At 38.2% G+C, this 20591-nt stretch overlaps 2 protein-coding genes across 5 annotated transcripts in view; one reads left to right on the top strand and one right to left on the bottom strand.

Annotated features, from left to right (window-relative positions):
- The first annotated feature begins 3572 nt into the window (after positions 1-3572).
- LOC119510904 (proline-rich nuclear receptor coactivator 2) lies at positions 3573-4095 on the top strand. The gene has a single exon (XM_037805334.1). The coding sequence runs from the start codon at positions 3577-3579 to the stop codon at positions 3997-3999; it is 423 nt and encodes a 140-aa protein (XP_037661262.1). The 5' UTR covers positions 3573-3576; the 3' UTR covers positions 4000-4095.
- Positions 4096-8709: 4614 nt separating this feature from the next.
- Positions 8710-20591, bottom strand: part of SAMD8 (sterile alpha motif domain containing 8) — a 91424-nt gene continuing 79542 nt past the window's right edge. For 3 of the 4 annotated variants that reach the window (XM_037804232.1, XM_037804233.1, XM_037804234.1), the window contains exons 5-6: positions 13476-13626; positions 8710-13301 (exon numbers count right to left, since the gene is read on the bottom strand). In XM_037804232.1, the coding sequence (XP_037660160.1) occupies positions 12997-13301; positions 13476-13626 (456 nt within the window). In that variant the 3' untranslated portion in view covers positions 8710-12996. The other variant, XM_037804235.1, reaches the window with a different exon arrangement.

Here is a 20591-nt window from a genome sequence, read left to right as displayed (position 1 = left end):
CTAAAAATCAATCAATCTGACTAGGAGTCTCAGCATTACTTGAGAAATAAAAATTCCACCCTCACCTCCACCCCTGCCTACGTAATCAAATTCTGGAGGCGGGTGCCCAACGATCCATTTTAACAAACCAGGTGATTCTGATACTCACTACATTTTATTCAAAACAGCAAGATCCATAGTTCATTCTGTGCCTATGTGACAAAGGCACAAAGGCTGCTGGAGGTTTATAGCACCCTCTGCTGGTGCCCACCTGCAAAGGCCAACCTCTAAACAAAAACAAGGCTCTCACAACTCTGGCTTGCCAGTCAGTGAATTTTTTTAATTCATCATAGGAAAAGTTAAAAAAAAAAAATCCTGCTTCAAATTACATCCACTGCTGCCTCGTTCCATGTTGTGTTTTTCTTCAGTTGCGTTCTCCTTCAGCTCTGCTGCAGTTTTCATTTCCTTGTATATCCTTCAGTTCCTCCAGGTTCCTAATATAGAACCTAGGAGAGCTTACACTTACAGAAAACCGACTCCAAGGCTAGGCATCTGTCTCACACAGAGGCAACCGGGTGAATGTTGCTTTTCTTTACTTCTTTGCTTAAGGGCAGTGTTACTCTGGCTACAGTGGAGATCTGGGATTGACAGGTAAATCACTAAAATCCCCCAATGGATTCCCAGACACTTAAAATCCCCCAATGACATGTAAATCACCAAAATCCCCCAATGGCTTCCCAGACACTTGAAGCAGAGTCTTTACCAGGACCTTCAAGGCCTGCATGATTGGAGTCCTGGCTACTTCTCTATATTCATTTCCAATCACCCTCCCCTCTTATTCACTCTTAAGCCCAAATGGCCTCTTCACTGTTTGTACAACATGCCAAGCCTGCTCCAGAGGCCAGGGCACTTGCTATTTCCTCTAGGCCTAGATATCCACGTGTCTAACTCCCTCACTTCGTTCAGGCCTCTGCTCAAACGTCATCTCTGCAAAAGGCCTTTCTACTGCTGTTACCAGACAGCAAGCACTCCCTGTCACTCTATCATTTTTACCTAGAGAGAGAGAGTGTGTGTGGTGTGTGTGGCCCTTAGCACTTTTCAGTACCTGATAAGTCAATGCTCAGCTTCCCAAACCACCAGGAATGCTCCTTAGTTTAAGTTAGATTTATTAAACTTCCAGCAGCAAGTTCGTGAAAGAGTTAATTGGTACAACCTCTATAGAGGTTAACCTGAAAATATCTAACAAAATTTAAAATGCACAAAACTTTTGACTCAAGAACAGTGGAGAGTCTCAGTAAGAGGGTATTAGGATTTGCTTGTGTTAGGTGATGTTAAGAAGGGTTCAAGGAAGTGGGGAGGGTTCTATTTTGGATCGGGTGCTTTCAGAAAGCTGGGGTAATTCAGTATCTTAAGTTTTATGAAGGAGGCAAAGTGATGGCCCCTCATGTTCATCAAGAGAGAGGGGTATATGGTCATTTTTGTGGTTGCAGAGTGTCTATTTCTGTTCAGGCATAATTACAGAATGAAGATGGTCCATCATGGTCATGGTCATACAGAGTCTTCATCTGATGCTGATATTCTATAAAATTGTTTATGTTCAGTAAAGGAACACCACTGTCTAGCCAGTGGCAATTAAGTCAGCTGCCAGTTGACAGCTGTCAGGGATGCTTTTTTCTTTCTCATATATTTGTTTTCTGTCTCCCTCACTGGAAAGTAAGCTTAAACATTGTCTGGCACACAGGAGGTGTGCCTCCCAGCCTATATATCTACAACAGAATCCTACATCTGGTACAAGTAAATTCAGGTCCTTGGAATGTCTCATACCTGATAGCTGGGCCAATAACAGCTGCTGGTGGGCAGACAGGCATTAACACCCTTTACAGAACTTTAAAACAGGGAGAGCAACTGAGCCCTCCTCGATTCTTCCTTGGACTAGACAGGACTTTGCCTCCTAAAGGTGCTCAGGCAATTATCCGACAAATTATCAGAAACACTGCTACTTCTCAATGGCAAGAGATAAGTTAAAGACTATGCTACAAATAAAATGGGACACTCTTCAATCTGTTAAACCATCTTCCTTTTCCCATTCAACACCTTCTACCATAGGGGCTGTGGAAGACTGAATCATGCCCCCACAAAGACATGTTCAAGCTTTAACTCCCAGCTCCTGTGGGTGTGTACTCATTTGTAAAGTTGGATGAGGTCAATTGAATCAGGGTGAGCCTTACTGCTGTGCAACTGGAGTTCTTATTAGCAAAGGAAATTGGGACTTCAAAGTACAAGCCACAGGAGGAGACAAAAAGATGACCATGTCAAGGAGGCAGAGATTGATTGCCAGCAAGCCACCACCAGAACACTACAGACTTCGAAGGCATGCCCTTAAATCTGGACTTCTGGCCTCCAAATTGTATCAATAAATTCCTGATATTTAAACTAACCAGTTTGTGTTATTTTGTTATAGCAGCCCTGGAATACTAAAACAGGTGCTTTTAACATATGGCATTCAGATTATTGTCTGCTATTTAAAAATCTGTAGTTCAGTCTTCCAGAAAGATTTGCATCCCAATAAAGTTGTCTCTATTCCACCATTCCCTTGTTATATTACTATTTCAAAAAATTTTATGCAGCTTGCTTATGTAGAAAGCAAATTAAGAGACCATTTTTCACCTGATTGGCAAAAATAACAAAGTTCAGTAATACACTCTTTTTGGCAATGGTGTCGATTAACAGGGAAGCTCATATATTGTTTGTGGAAGAGTTAATTAACACAACCTCTATAGAGGTTAACCTGAAAATATCTAACAAAATTTAAAATGCACAAAACTTTTGACTCAACAATTTCACTTTTAAGAATTTATCCTACAGGTAAACTTGCATGCATGCAAAGTGATGTTATTTATTGCAGCACTGTCTGAAGAGTAAACAATCTAAATGTCCATCAGAGAATGGGTAAATTACTACACACATACAGTGGAATATCATACTGCCATTAACAAGAATAAAGCAGATCTCATTTTTCATGTACTTAAATGGAGAAAACCTTAATAAACACATGAGAAAGAGAAGAATAGCTCCTGATATCTGGAATCTGGCCTGGTACAGTTAGCTAGATCTTAGCGTTGCTAGAAGCTGGCCTGGCACTCACAGCTATGACTTATTTTTCTCCTGTTAAACATTAAAAAAGAATTCACAGCCATTTTGTCAGTAGAGACAGAAAGGGGTGGTTGGGTCGGCGGATGCTTGGGTGATCAGCAGGTAGTTCGTCAGTGCTCTTGGGCTTTGTTCGTTCCGTGCCTCATCTCTCCCTGGAAGGGGAGGGAGACTCCAAGGTCGAATAGGTTCCGCTGCTGTTGCAGTTCCGAGCTTGAAGTCGCTAGGACTTCTCTCAAACTTGTGTGCTGAGGAAACTCAGATGTTGGCCTCAGCTCCTAGGCTGTCTTCAGCAGATTGGCCCATGAAAACTTCTGTATTCAGACAAAGGAAAGGATCTGTCAGAAAGCAACACCTATTATCCTGGGCTTGGCAGCAAGGAAGAGGACGGGTAGTGGAAATCCTGCAATCTGAAAAGCAGACTGAAAGGTGACAAAGAACCTGAAGATGGGTGGTGGAGAGAGGTATAACATTCCAGTTTCCCAATCTAGAAATGTTAGTAAGAACCAACAACAGCTTAATAGACAGAAGACCAAGGACCAGAATTCCCAGATGAAGATTGTTCATAAGAAAAAAGAAAGAGGACATGGTTATAACTCATCAGCAGCTGCATGGCAGGCCATGCAAAATGGGGGCAAGAACAAAGTACACTTTTCAAATAATCAAAATTGGAACTCTAGTTTATCAAGTTCCAGCTTACTTTTTAAGTCTCAAACTAGTCAGAACTATGCTGGAGCCAAATTTAGTGAGCCACCATCACCAAGTGTTCTTCCTAAACCACCGAGCCACTGGGTTCCTGTTCCCTTTAATCCTTCTGATAAGGAAATAATGACATTTCAGCTTAAAACGCTACTTAAAGTGCAGGTATAAAATAAGAAAATACTTATGTTTAAATTTAGGCATCACATTTAAAACTAGTTGTCAGTTGGTCTGAAACAAATTCATTAGTGAATTACTCTGTATAAAACTGCTAATGTAGAAAATATGATTAGACTTAATCTCACTTGTTTTATGTATTGTGGGCACTACAAGGTAATGGTAGTATCAGTGCTACTTAAAATAACTAAGTTATTAATGATTGAACTTAACTATTCTTAATTGAGTAACTCAAGTGAAACCAAGTTTAGATTTGGAGGATGACAAAACCTTTTTAATACTTGTTGGGGGAAACTACTAATTTAAAATTATCATTCATGGATCAGTAGATTTACTTGCTGAAAGCTAGTGAATCAGGTTACAAACATCTAGCTAAGACAGAGTGACTAAGAACTAGCTGAACATTTGAGTTGAATGTCCTATGAACACCAGAACAAGAATATGCCAACAACCTGATGCACTGCCAACAAAAAATGTGAATTTTCCTTAATGAATAGTTAAGTACATTTTAATAAGTTTTACAGTGGTTCATGTGGAAAGGGCATTAGGGACTTATTAGAATGAGGCACAGCACATCCTGATGGCCCTGTTACATATAGTGGATAGGTAACTGCCAGTACATGCTCCAAAACCATTTTTAATAGGAATGGTATTTAGTAGTCACTGAGTAGCTTTCAAAATACATTTTTTGTATTCTAACACTGCACAAGCTATTGACAGTGATCTAGCCTGAAATGATCTCTGTAGAGGTTGGCATTAAGTGGGGAATTGTATAATGCGGAAGTTTTATGTACCTAGGGGAGGAAAGAGCCATGTAAATACATGTATAAAGCTTGTAGCATATGTAAAAACTTGTTGGCCTTTATCCTACAGAAATAGAATATTTTAGTATGAATTTGCTGAATGTAAGACCATGGACTGTTTTTTTATACTATAGCCTAATTTTAAAGGTTCAGATTAATTTTAAAGTTTGCCTTTGTGCTAAAGTGCCAGTGTATGTATGTTATAATTGGTATGGTTGTGAACTATTTTTCAGAGTAAATCCTAGTGTAAGAAGTTTTATATTGTAATTGAAGAGATTTAAGCTGCTAAAACACTTCCTATTTTTAAGAGTTGAAATGCAGTATAGGACTGTTCTTTTTTCCTTAAGCCCAAAGATAAGTATTAAAGGGTCCCTCCAACCTTAAAGATTCATTTTCACTCTCACCAATTTTTGCAACCTTTGATACTAGTATAGTTTATTGTATGATGCCAGTATTTTATTTTGTTGTTAAGTGCAACCTAGGACCACTTATGCAAAATAGTAACACATTTAACCTATCTTAAGGATAAATGTTAAACAAGTTAATCCAATAGTAAGTTTAAAAAGTGAGGGGGGCGGTTTAGGTTAAAAACTATTGTTAATGCCCTAATTTCTAACTTTGCAGCTCTTCAATATTTGTAAGAACAGCTAAACTGTATTTCTCCAAATAAATTCAGATGACATTATCTTGTCCCAAGTCTAATACCGATCTCCTAAAGACAAGTTTACATAGTACTTAATATACCTGTAAGAATTTGAAGCATGAAATTACAAATAAAAATTTTTTTCTCCCCCCAAAAAAAAAAAAAAAAAAAGAATTCACAGATCACCAGCATCAAAAAAGGAAATCTGTGACTGTGATGGATCAAGACAAAAAGACAAGACTACTCTGTAATTGTGTCTGAACATAGACAAAAACATGAACTTTGTCCGAACTACAAAATGACCAGACATTACCTTATCCTATCCAGGATAATATGAGTGACTCATGTTTCTTAGCCTCCTGCCTTTTAACAAGGATTTATTAAGCTATCTAAGCATAGAATTGCCCTTGTGGTCCTGAAAGTATATCTGAAGTTTGAGAATTAAAAATCCAGAGCAAAGCCCCAATTCCTTACAACCTTCCCCCAAACTACCTACTCCAAGCCCAAATCCTATTAATAAAATCATTCCAACACTCTTACTGAGATGCCCCACAGTTCCCCATGGTGTGTGTTCTCCCTCACAGCAATGAGCAATACACCCAATTTGTTCAACTACTTCAACTCCAGGTATATCCTGGGCGGTCTTTGGCTGGAAGGCACTGGCACATGTTAAATGAAATAAACAAAGTACAAAATCAGGTGTATAATATGCTACGATTTGTGTAAAAATTTAAAATGGATTTAAAAATATATTTGTGTCTATATGCACAAAATACTTCTGGAAAAAAAAGAAGAAACTAGTTGAAAATGGTTGTCTCCTGGAAGGGGAACTAAAGGCTGGGGCCCTGGAATGGGAGGAAAACAGATTTTTTAGTTCATACTATTTGATACCATGTTCATGAATTATTTATTTATAATTAATAATTTCTTTTATAAATAATAAAAAATTACAGGTGCTACTGTGGAATCAAAATGAAAGAAAATTCAGAATCTTGCCTAGATATTTGGGCTTATCAAATTTCTGCATGTGAGATTTCATCTATGTTGAAAAACTGCAGCACTACTGCCAAAATGTTCTCCAAGTAGGTCTCCAATATCAGTCTTTGTGGAAAAATAGGTTCAAATTTCATGCACTTTGACCTCTTCTTGATGAAGGCTGCTGATTAGTCTTATCAAAAAACCACTGGGTATTGATATTCTCTTCAGAGTTGGATCCCAGACTCTTAAGGCTGGAATATGAATAGATCATGGTGGTTTTGTATCTCTGGCTCTCATAGGGAGCCCTGTGAGATGAGAACACATATCAATTAGCATTTAAATATCATTCTTCCCTAAGAGACCTTAAAGATAACATTTGGTCTTCAAAGTTACAGCTGAGGGTTAGAACTGAATTCCTCTGAGGCACTCTCCTACTCAGCAGCCTCTTTCTTATGTCTCTGCCAGAGCCAGCCATGACTCTGCTTCCTGCTTGGCAGACCAGAATTCCAATGGGTGGGTTAGGTGCATGGCCACCAGAGAGTCAATATTGGATATAGGGTACCAGACGATAGCAGTTGGCAGCTCATTGTGTGATGCCTTGATCTTCCTTGGCTGGGACCGTGCCCTGTTCTGGTTCTTTGATCTTCTATCTAGGAATCTGTAGCCTTCCCTTCATGTCCAGTTTGTTTCTTTGTGTACTTTCCACCATTTTACCTCTCTCGTTTTGATTTATACTTCTGTTTGTTACTTTTCCCTGCTCTACAGAACCACTCATAACTGTCCCCACAATTTAGACCCTGGCAATAGGCATTCCCAATCCTTCCATTTATAATAGAATCAAACACATACCCTGTCAACAGCTTCCTAACACATACAAAATAAACCCACATTTTTGTATGACAATTAGAGAGCTTTACAATCTTGCCTCAACTTGCTCTGCATGCTTATTACTCCTTAGTATAAATTCTATTTTAATCAGATCTCTGCCTCTTGAACATACTCTGGATACTCTCACCTCTAAAACTTTATTCATTCCCTTGACTTCCCCTTCAGTGAGGGCCCAGTAAAAGTTTCACATGCTCAATGAATTTTTCTTGGCTACCCCCCCCAACCCTCCCCACCCCACCCCCAGTGAGCCCTTCCTCTCCCAAGCTACTACTAACTGAAGACAATATATTTAGTTCCTTTCCCATTAATGTTTCCTTATGCTACCTCAACCCTATTTTCAAGGGGAAAGGTGACTAGGAAAGACAAATATGTAAAACACCAACTCGAGATGGAAATGGTACAAATGAACCCAGTGCTCCACCTCCCTTCCCCTACCTTTGAAGATGTCCAGCCAGGCAGTCTTAAACTACTGGCCTATACATTCAATAAATGTCATCTATCTTTTTATATCATCTTCCCTGCTAAATTACTAATTCCCTGGGGCAAAAGCTCTGTCTTGTTGACCTCAAATTCATCTAATATTTCAGTATTATGTATCAGGTACCAAGCCAGCAAGGCTATACTTTCACAATCTGGTCCTTAATACAACCTATGAGGTAGGCATTTTTTTTTTTTTTTCCATTTCATACCTATGGTTAAGTGGAAGCCTGGAGAAAAGACCTGATTTAACCAGTGGCAGGGCTGCAACTAATAATCCAGGTCCTCAAAGTCTAAATCCAGTGCCTTTTCCATTACACCATGCTACTTCTAGATCTGTTCTGGGCTATTCCTTCCCAGAGTTCCTAAGAGATAGACCAGCTGGGGCCAGCACCAGAGAGGCCACAGATTTACAGCAATCATGGAGGCAACTTCAGTAGTGGATCAAGCTCATCTGGTCATGCACCTATGACAATGCTTGGCCTTCCAACTACTCCATGGTTCTGAGCTACTGGGCCACCCCTAACAACCCTTTTCTGTTCATCATTATCTCCAAAGTTTGAGAGGATAATGGCATCTTCTCATATAAGCTACAATTAAAATAAACCACATAACAAAATGTTAACAAATCCAAGAATATGAACTTATCTGCTTCCCTTCTGTCACGAGAATTGTACTAATAGCCTCAGGAAGATCACTATTTTTTTCCCCTATTTTATAGAAAAGAAAGGGAGCAGGGTAAATGGCTTATCTAAAGAACAACTGAGAATTATATTAGAGTAAATGCCATAGACTAGATACTATTTAAAGTCGTAGGAACTCAATCATTCACAAAAGTAAAAACTTACAATATAAAAAAAAAAAAAAAGACTAACTGCATTAATAATGCAAGCACATTTAAATAAAAGACTGCAATCCAACTTTCAAATGTTTTATTTTTAGTGTTTTTAAACATTTTAATACAACAAAGATATAAAATAATATATATTAGTTAAATCTGGATTTAATTTAGAATCAAGATATTTACTTATGTACAATACTGTGCTTCAAGGTATGGCTACCACAGGAACTTTCACATCTTCAAGTAATACTAGTTTCTCTGTGGATAGGGAGACATATGGGTAGAATTCTCAAAACATGCCCCATTTTAGTCCAAGCTAATTTTGCTTCCCTCATTAAATACCAGTTTTCACTTCTTTTGTTACAAGTTCCTAACAACCCATAGATTCTCTGAATGAAAAATTATTAAAATGAAACATTTGGAAGATGACATTACTAACTGGTAACATCACTTGGCTTTCTATGTTCAAATCCTCAGACAACCCAGTAGATTAGATTGAAACAACAGACCTGAAGTGACAATAAAATTAACATATTATTCCTTCTCCCTCCCTATCAGGCTCAATGCTTTGTTATGCTGAGACTCAGAGTACACCGAGTAAAATGACTTTTGGTTGAATTTAGGGTAGAATATATTCCAAAAAAAACAGTTGAAACATAGCTTATAGATTTCACAGATATTTATATTGGACTCAATGCAAAGGAATAGGTCTCATTTTAGTTACGCGAAATTGGTGGCATTTGCTGGGAGCAATTTTAGCCATTAAAAGCCACTAAAAGACAGGAAGACAAAACAAAACCATAAAGCCTCTTTCCTTTCTTATTGGTCACCTGAAGCATTCTGACCTTTGATGTTCCTAACAATTTTCCTATATAGAGGTATAGGGAGAATTCAGACTAAACTTTACAAATCCAAGTAAAGTTGGCACTGAAATGCTTTGTTGGCTTTGAAAATGTCTAAGTGACATCATAACTGCTTAAGAAAGCAACTGGACTATTCTAGAAGAGGTTTTTTTGTGTCAAGTACCTGAAAACCTTAAAAAACCAAGTGACTATTACTATAATTACTTCTAGTAAGGGGTAAGTCTACAAAAAGACCATCAAAGAATTAAGTTGATTAAACCAGAGTGTTTAAAACAAGAATACATTAATGTTCTCTGGAATTTGGAACTAGGATCCTTAAAAAAGTTTACTATTAAATTAATGATGAAATTGCCTTTTGCTGAATACAGTCAAAGCAGGTTAGTGTTATGAATATGAATTTAGTAACAAACACTGTCCAAACAGATTCCCTAAACCAGACTTTTTCACATTAGCTATTAAAGGATTTGGCTCCTCTGTTCCTTGTTTATAAATTATAGGATTTTTGGAACTCTAAGTAATAACACTCAGGCAGATACAAAGTAGGAAAGATCACCACTTGCAATGTCATTCTTAAAACAGTTACGCCACCAGTAGGTCTCTCTCATCAATGGATTTTTCTTGTGATCAACCCACACTTATTTTAACTGACTGGTTCTAAAGCTAAGCTCATTGCTTTCTGATTTGAAAGGATACTAATAAATGGAGCCAGCATATAGAAGTTGTATTTTTGCCCTAGCAATTCTGGCCACAAAGAACTCTGGAGAGGATAGTCACGTTGAGAATTCTGCAGCATAGCTAAAGGTTGCCCCCAAATTATTTAGCAATAACGGCAAAACTTGCCTTCTTCAAGACCTACTCCCTACCAACTTCAGGTATGCTGAGAGTAACACTGCTTTTGCCTGGGCTTTAAAAAAAGACAAAAGGCAATGCTGCCCCCTAGGAACACAGAAAATATATCCAAGACTTTCAACATAACCTCCCAGTTTACATACTCAAACCAAAAACCTTGGTTTCTTCTATACTAAAGTCTCATAAGCCTGCAACGGGAGAACCATATACAAGGTCAAAAATTATGTAGACCTAACTCATGTAAACTTCTCTACATAGCCACATTAGTGCCCAAAATGTAAACATAAATACGATCTTCACTATGGTTTAGATTTCTACAAGAAAAGAAATACAAAGAAAATCTGGAACTTTCTGGACAATATAAAAAGCAACTAAAATGTAGGTTTCACGTTTTTTTAAAAAAAAAAAAGCTGAAAAGAATTTTGTCCCAATATTTTCCAAGAAAGAGACTTGGAGATGATTAATTTTTGTAAACACTGCCTTGTAATAGTTAGAACAATAAATTATAAATCTAGCTTACCTTTTTCTCAAATCACATACGAATAAATGCAAGGCTGAAAAGTTATTTTATAATCCTCATTGCAGTCTGTTGTCAGGCCACTTTCAATGTCAATAGCTCTGCAAAGTTAGTTGCTTTTTTTTTTTCTATTTTTTTCTAGAATAGAATCCATATGAAGGAAAGAAGACTGACATTAGGAAAATTTACCATTAGGTAGCTATTTCATTATCTCTTTGAATTAATGTTGCCACAGATGTTTTTTAAACCTTTTCTCAAAAGCCAACATCAGTCCCTTCCTAGATAAAATCGGTCCTGTACTGCCACTTAGGAAAAATGGCAGTAACACTTCTTTTGATTTCAAGGGTCACACCATTCTAACTGGCAGGAGAAACATCCTTCACCCTTCATGATTATGCAATTTCCTTACATGAAATGTTGGCATTTTTTTTTATCCCTAAGTTGTAATAGAATCAACAATTTAAGATATCAGACGATCCTGAAGTGTGAGATTTAAAACATAATAAAATTGGAATTGCGTTGTACCATTTCTCAAGTGAGAAATAAAAAATAATGTTCAGAACAGATCCAAATTAGGGTCATTCAACATTGGCTGAAATTTGTTTGCATAATACTCCTTTCTTGTCAAATTCATTCAGGCTTCCCTGTAGCTCATACAGGGTAGAAGTATGAATTAAAGTGCAAAAATAAAATATTTCATCAGGTAAAGAAGGAATAGGCTTCTGCTGAGGAGCCTAATTTTAGACTTCAGTATGCCAGCACATTTTCTAACTTCTTGTTTTAAAATGGAAAGTAAAGACTACACAATTAATATTCCAAGTGGCAAAGCTCACAAGTTGGGGGTTCAAATCTACCAAAACCATCCTACTATCATAACTACTATACAAAATCATTAAAAATAAAGTGACGAATGTTATCATAAGGGGAAATTACTTAAGGTACTAAATTTCTAGTGTTCTAAAAACAGCAACTAAATTATCCTGACTGCCAAACTAAGATTAAACAGAATATATGTACACAATTATATTTAAAAATAGAAAACAACAAAACATTTTAGCATCCAGATATGTCTGAGACTGCCCACTTCTGATGAGCAAGAAGGAGAAATTTCAAGAACCAAAAAGTTTTATGTATGAAACCTGTTATAAATTTGTCTTCAGAAAGAGGAAAAAGTTTGCATGCACACCTCCCTATTTAAGGGCATAAGAACTTTATCTAGCATCTGGTAAAACACTCCTATTTTACTCATTAAATAACATCATTAAAAAAGCATAAAATTGGGCTGTCACTTGTCTAACTAACAACTATAGCACAAAGTGATTCCAGGTACCTACATTACTAAGATTAAGTCAATTTTATTTTTATGGATGCAACCATTTTTCTCTCATGAATACTTACTGATGGTCATACTGAACCCTTAGACAAAATAAGAACTGCATCTTTGGTTAAAAAAAAAAAAAAAATGCCAGCACTACATTTGCATTGATGAGGAGGCAGGTAGTTTCCCCATCAGCACTCTGTCCCCTCATCAACTGCCCCTTTCATTCTCTTCGTGTTTCAGGCATCCTGGTTTATTCAGTATACTTTTCTTAGAGATGACTTAGAAGGCAAAAATTATTTGTCAATAAAATGGATCGCTTTCCAGAGTTGCATTTTCTAAACAGACAAAGAGATTAGTTCAAAGAACACGTACTGCTCACTTGGTAGGGATTTTTCCTTTGAAGATAATAAGGGGCTTCAAAAAATATTATTTCTTGACTAGAGTCCTACTTGGAACCAGTAAAAATCCTTCACCCAGCAAACTGCTTAAGCTGATTTGCTTAAGTTCAATAAGCAAATACTCAACAAATAAGGGTAACAGCCTGACTTCAATCACAAACATTAACTCTGTCTAAAGAGAAGGGCAGAACACATATTCTTAAGTTTTCTTTCAAACAGCTATGTAAGGACTCTTGATTGCTCTTTCTTGCTTTTTACAATCATAGCCCTGCTCAGAACAGGGAACTTTACTTTGTCAATATATAAGCAAAAAGCAAGGCATCCAGGAACAACCTAGGTGGGGGGAAGCAACGTTATTCATTTTCAACAACTATTGTGTATTTAATCACAAACCCATGACAAAGATACTGTCTTCAACCAATCAGCCTTTTCATTATTGCTGGTTTTGAAAATGGCCAACAATATTCATTAGGTACCGTGCCATTAACATTGCATTCAAAGAAAGAAAACATGGGAAACCAAATCCTTGCTCTCCTGCTCTGCTGATATGCTCTGGTATTGGCCAGAGTATGGTAGTACAAAAAGAGTCTCGTTGTGATATAAAAAGCAATGAACACATCAATGGAATAATGTTCATGAGCAGCCAAAATGAAGAAGATTCCAAAGAGGTTGAGAACCCAGGATAAGGTATGCAAGAAATTCCAGCTTCTTGGTGTATCTGAGAAAAGGACAGAAAGAACATTTTAAAACCACATTCCTGTAATGCCTCTAAGTCACATGTTTCTTAAGTCAGTTCTGTTTCACCCATTCTTCAAAGGACTTGACACCCTTCCCACAGTCTCCTCTGCAGCCTGTCATCTTATATGCATAGCAACACTAAAGAGATACTTACATTCAGTGACAAAGAAATTCAGCATAGTTAGGACAACTGTGTGGCCACTGAACATGTAATCTCCACAAGTGTGAACGCCAGTCAGGGTCATACCAAAGCCACTCCAAATGGCAAAGGCCCGGTGTAATTTCTCCCATACACTGCCATATATCTATAAAGAAAACCATGAATTACTACTTCAAATGCTTAGGGAAGTGGAGGTTTCTCAACATCCACTCCCACTGAAATCCAAATGCTGAGACTCAGAAGTAAGATCTTAAGCTTAAGCATAAGCTTAAGTGACCAGATACCCAGCCCAATTCTAGGCAAACTTCAAGAATGGGTGGTCAAAACTTAGCCAGACTCAGAAATATTTGGGGAATTAAAGCGAAATCAATATAACTCAACTTTCCCACTAGGAGTTCCCTTACAGTGAAAAGGTCATTATAATGCAAAAACATTTCTAAGTTTTTAATCCAATATCACAGTAGTAGTCGCTTAGCTATCCTTGCCAATGAAAAATAGGCTATGACAGAAATCAGTGGCTACCATTCAATAGCCATTCTCCCCTTCTTCTCTGGTAACAGAACTTCAATTTTATTTGAGGCAGCAATGAACTCAGCCAAAAAAATTGTATCCCCCAGCTTTCCTTGCAGTTAGGTGTGGCCATGTGGACTAAGTTCTGTACAAGATGTGAGTAAAAGTGTAAGGCTATTTGTAAAGGAAAGAGATAACAGCTAGAAGGAGGACTTTGTTGTCTTTTTGCCTTTCCCTCGTTTAGCCTACAACTTAGATATGATACTTGAAGCTCCAGTAGCCATGCTGGGTCACAAAGTGGCCTTGAAGATTCAAGCTAAGGGTTAGGATAATAGAGTGGAAAGAGAAGAATCATGAGTTTTTGATGACTCCATTAAGTTACCACACCAGAGCAAGAGTGCATACTTTCAGACTTCTATTATGACACAGTATAAACCATTGTGAGTTTATTAAACCATAGTCATTTTGGAATCTAATCCCAATTCCCACATACAATCTTAAAAAAAAAAATCTATTTTGAGGAAGGGTTGAGCAATACTCCCTTAAGAAAAAAGGTATTTAATTTATAATAATAATAATAATGACACAAGAAATAGCTAAACTTTTACATGTACTTACAATGTATAAGATATGCTAAGTACTTTATGTATTACTGCATTTAATTCCCTCAACAATTCTGTGAAGTGATTCAATTGTGCAGATGAGGAAGCTGTGGGTTAGATCACATAGGTAGTAAGTGACATGGCAAGGATGTGAACCCAGGGAGTCCAATTCTAAAGCCCTATCTTTATCTTAAACATGGTATTATGGGTAATGACCAAAAACCACGATATTATGGGTAATGAACAAAACTCACTAGATATCACAATCTCATTAGAAATCTCACCTGCTGATTATACACTGTCCAGCTTTCCCTTTCTGTCTTAGCTGAGGGCAGGAGAAGGAGAGGAATTTATTATTGGAGAAAATAAAAGAGAAGGTACTAAGCAAGTACTCACTGTTAGATTCTTTTCTGATCTCTAATGAGAATAGGGTCAGAGATGCTGCTATTGTGAAAGTAAAACATCAGGCAGTGCAGAGAAGAGACAGCTGGGAAAATGGCTCAGCCAGAGACAGGAAACAAGTGAAGCCATCAAATGAAAGCAATTATCACTCAATTATTCAATTCTCTCTATCCTTTTCCAACTTCAATGTCCCAAATATTCTTCCAGAAACACCCAAACTGAAATACTACACAGCAGAATGAATAGGATGAATTGAGAGAACAATTTGCTTTAAGTATGTTTTTTCCTTCAGGTGAGTTCATTGTTAATTTTAAAAAACAGGCATGCTCTCGGTTCTGTCTCTAATCCTCCTATGTCTGGAAATACAATTTCAAGCAAATAATTTATTACAATTAAAATGCCTGATGGAGTTCCACTATAAGGGATTTGATTGCTGGTTACGATCACCTTAACTTTCTATTTTTAATGTTTACTTCAGGTAATACAGGTCAATAAGTAGGTTATATTATAACTTAAAGCAATTCCTGTATTCAGGGCAGATTCAAATAGAAATGTCCATATATAACTGGTAATGAAAAACAGGCACTAGAGGCAGAAAAAGGGTTGTCCATACTATAGAGAGATGGTATTTATTTTTGTAACACATTGCAGCCCTATGTACATGTGTCCTCTTCAGTAGCTGTCCCACAATTAAATCCCTCAGCTACAGAAAATTCTCTTTTCAGTATAATAAGCCTATATTTTTCTTCTTTTAAATCTATTCTAATCAATTAGCATAGCATTTGGAGGAAACTATTCTACTGCTATTTCAAACCATGTACAAAAACAAGTTCAAAACAGATTAAAGATTTAAATATAAAAAATAAGACCATAAAAGTATTAGGTATCATTCTTCATTCATCAGAATGTTAGTAACTCAAAAGATTGATAATGAGCAGTGTTGACAAGGGGACGGGGAAACTGACATACATTCATTGTTGGTAATAGTGAAAAACTAGTCTTCCAGTGGGCATTTTAGCAATATGTATCAACAATGTTTAACATGCATACCCTTTTGACCTGTAATTCCACTTCTAGGAATTTATCTTAAGGAGATAATTAAATAAGTGCAAAAGTACAAATGTAAAGGATGTTTACTGTAGCACTGTTTATAAATAACAAACTTTGGAAACAACCTAGATGTCCATTATTTGGAGACTAGTAAATTATACAATAGAGTAGGCTGCAGCTATTAAAAAGATGAGGTATAGCTATATGTATTTCTTCAGAAAAAAGTCAACAATATACTATTAAATAAAAATCAGGGTAATGAAATACACCTACAATATAATCCTATGTTTTGTTTAAAAGTATCTGTCTGTGTAGCTCCCCGCTGCCATCAAGATGGTGGTGTGAGATGCTTCAAGGTTCCATCCTTCCATAGAAACTATGTACAATCAGCAAGAACTGGAAGAAAATCTTTCGAAAAGTGTGGGAAAATGGCCTGAGCTTGGAATGCATCCTTGACATACTCAAGGGAAGGGACATCCGAACACCAAGTCCCGCCCAGACGGAACACTGTCCAGGGCAGCACCCGCATTGTTGATACAAGAAGCATGCAAGTTTCGAATGGCCTGTCCCTGACTTCCCTATCTTACTAGCTTCTTTATCTTGCCTTCTCCGGCCTGTTATCTATTTCTTGTGATAAAATAAAGCTAATAAATATGATATGGAGCAAGCGGAGGCACTCTTTGTCAATTAGGCTCTGAGTCCCCTGCTCCCTTAACTTTGTATTTTGTGTCCGTGTTTCATTCCTTCGCCACCCTGTCAGCAACAAGTGGTGCCCAACGTGGGGCTCGAAGGATTGGACCTGGTTCCTGACAGAAGAATTGCTCGAACGACTGAGGTATAACGGCGCTGGAACTCGGGTGGAGGTAACGGCCGTCTTTTACGTTCCTTTGTAGAATGACCCCGAGCATAGTAAGCAGGGTAATGGGTAATGTGGAAGGACATAATAAATATGTACCATATATTTCTCTTTTACGACAGCTGCTGTGGGCCGGTGGCATTAAGGTTGGAAAATCGCAAATCTTAGAGTTATTACAAGTTATTGAAAAATATTGTTCCTGGTTCCCTACTCTTGGCTCTCTTGAACTGCACGACTGGGAATGAGTAGGCAAAGAACTAAAGAAAAAACACTTGCAGGGAGTCAACCTACCTATTACTATCTGGTCCACTTGGACTTTAATTAAATCTGTTCTTGAGCCCTTAAAGACTGATGATGAGGACGAAGGGGAGGAGGTTGAGGACGATGTTGACCCTGATGATGGTCCTGATCCCCTTTTGGAGGATGAAATTGCTCCAGTTAAGAGTAAACGGGTCTTCTTTTCTGACTCGTGTCCACCTACAGCCCCTTGCCGGGAGGAATGGCCTCCGCCCCCTCCCCCTTTTCTCCCCACGCCTGGCGGCACCCGGTTAACTACACCAGCTCGCCTTTCAGGCGTTCAACAAGGTCTTAGGGAGGCTAAACGGCGTGGGGATTTAGAAGCTATGTGCTATCCGGTTGTTTTTCCCGTCACAGTCACTGAAGAAGTGCCCTCTGGCCAGACTATATAGCTTTTCTCATAAATCCATTCCTTTTGAGATTATTAAGGAACTCAAGAAATCAATCCAAACCTATGGGCTTCACTCTCCTTTTACATTTGTTATTATTCAGGGTTTGGCTGAGGGCTCTAGTCTAATCCCTATTGACTGGACAACATTAGCTCGAACAGTTATTAGCTCGGGGGAATATTTGCAATTTAAAACTTGGTGGATGGAGCATGCAGAAACACAAGCTGCTAAAAATTGGCGGAATAATGTAAATATTTCTATTGAGCAATTAATGGGAGTTGGGGCGTATTCCACTATTGAAAACCAATCTGTTTATAACCAAGCCATTGAGCAAATTCGGCGTTGCTGCTTTGACCAGCTTGGGATAGAATTAAAGTCAACGAGATAAGCTGCCTATGACGGGTTCCAACCTGACTGCAGCAATGTTGGCTCTTATTGCTATTGCTGTGAGTATATCTCCGGCATGTGCTCATTCTGAAAATTATACCTATTGGGCCTACATTCCTAATCCCCCGTTGCTACAACCTGTAGAGTGGGATCATACCTCCCCCACTGTATATTTTAGCAACGGTACTTGGCTGCCTCCTCCAATTGATGAAAGACTTCCCCAGTTTCCTAAGGATGAAGGAAAAAATTATTCTCAATCATTGGCTTTCACGCATTTACCTTTGTGTGTGGGCCAAGGTGAATGGTGTTTAACCTTAAACTGGCAGGCATGGTTGTCGGTCATACCCAAACAAAATAATATTTCAAAGTCATTCTTATTTTTAATATCTGGATATAGTTTTGCCTATACTGAAAATATTACTATTACTAATCATGCTCCCCAACGGCACGATATTGGTTGCCGGAAATGCAGAGGGTACATTGGGATGATTGTAGAGCAACTAGTGGAGTGTTGGTGCAGAATGGTTCCTATGTAATTGTAACTGACTGGTCCCCTAAGGGGTATATGGTTCAGAATTGTACCAATGCAAATTGTTCTGATCACAAGAAGTTGAGTTCGAAGGTCCATAAATATAACCACTCCGTGCTCAATGACTCATATAGTATTCAAACCCAGGCTAAATATCCTATTATTTGGCACGGCGTTGGCTGGTCCCCACCCAGACCCACTTTAAATAATTCCTACATTCAAGATACGCTTTGGAGGCTCCCCATTAGCTTACATAACATCTCCCGATGGGATGGGAATTATACAGATAAGACTAATCACACTCTAAATTTTACAAAAATAGATACATTTGGAATACAAGCCTGTGTTAGAGATCCCTATGTGTTTTGGGTAGGAAACCTCACTATTAACACTATTACTAAGGAAATTAGTTGTATGGAAAACAAAAGTTGCTCACTGTATACTTGTTTAAATAATACTATAGATTCTACTAATATTACTATCCTAATTCTTAGATGACGAAAAGGTCTGTGGCTCCCTGTTTCACAGCACAGACCTTGGGAATTGTCACCTGATATGCATATATTACTACAAATTTTAGAAAAAGTATATAAAAGAACAAAAAGATTTCTAGGATTATTAATAGCTTTTCTTATTGGTTTAATAGCTATTGTAACAACAGCTGCTGTCGCAGGGACAGCATTACATCAGTCTATTCAAACTACAGAATTTGCTCAAGAATGGCATCAGAATGCAAGCAAAGCTTGGGGCAAGCAGTTGCAAATTGATAAGGAAATTAATGCCCACCTCTTGGACTTAGAAAATGCTGTTCTCCTTTCGGGGGAGGAGGTGGAAAACTTGCGTTATCAATTTAAGTTAAAATGTGATTGGAATACGTCAACATTTTGTGTCACTCCTCATAAATATAATCACACGCTTTTCCATTGGGATAAAGTTAAAAAACATCTACTTGGACATTATAATAATCTTACACTAGACATTTTAAAATTGCAAGAAACTGTGGATGATATACAAAGTACAAACTTCAATATCCTTTCAGAATCAGAAACTATGCAAGGCATTGCTGATGGCCTTGAACGGTTAAATCCTATGGTAAGGGTTAAATCCCTCGGGGGTGGGTTCCTGGGTAGCACTTTCATAATCTTATTAATCTTGTTGTGTCTTTGTTTAGTCCTCAGATGCACAAGAAAAACCCTCTCAGACCTAAAGCAGAAAGAAGCTGTTTGGTCCATCTTGTCAGCATTGAAGAGACAAAAAGGGGGACATGTGGGAAACCGAGTCTTCCATGTTGCTTAGGCCGTATCTGAGGTGGTGGCTTGGAATGCTAAGCCACATGCCTGCATGGAATGCTGTGCAGGCACACCTTGTAAAGATGTGTGTCTTGGGACCATGACAACAACGTCTGCTATTGTCCTGTACCTAGATTGTTCCTTCAGATATGAGACAAGATATAAACATTGGCAATGCAAAAGAAAACAGCTCGCTCAGTTTTCTTCTTCTTACAAAAATAAAAAGGGGGAAATGTGGGAAAATGGCCTGAGCTTGGAATGCGTCCTGGACATACTCAAGGGTATGGACATCGGAACACCAAGTCCTGCCCGGACGGAACACTGTCCAGGGCAGCACCCGCATTGTTGACACAAGAAGCATGCGAGTTTCGAATGGCCTGTCCCTGACTTCCCTATCTTACTAGCTTCTTTATCTTGCCTTCTCCAGACTGTTAGTAACTCCCCTATTTCTTGTGATAAAATAAAGCTAATAAATATGATATGGAGCAAGCAGAGGCACTCTTTGCCAATTAGGCTCTGAGTCCCCTGCTCCCTTAACTTTGTATTTTGTGTCCGTGTTTCATTCCTTCACCGTCCTGTCAGCAACAGAAAAGCTCCAGAAAACAGTTGAAGGATTGCAGTAACAGGGCAAGCGTCAAATCAAGAAAAAGGCCACTTAAAAATGGTGCGATCTCATGGCATCTTGGCTGCCCCTCCCTGAGCCCCTCACTGGCATGGTTGCAGGGCTGGCCCATGCTCCCAGTGCAGATCTCTAGTTCCAGTTTCAAAGGGAGCAGAGCAACCCTTGTGCACATACTGG

The sequence above is a fragment of the Choloepus didactylus genome, chromosome 15 (genome assembly GCF_015220235.1).
Source record: "Choloepus didactylus isolate mChoDid1 chromosome 15, mChoDid1.pri, whole genome shotgun sequence".
NCBI classification, from domain to species: domain Eukaryota; kingdom Metazoa; phylum Chordata; class Mammalia; order Pilosa; family Megalonychidae; genus Choloepus; species Choloepus didactylus.
This window is presented reverse-complemented; position numbering and strand designations above follow the sequence as displayed.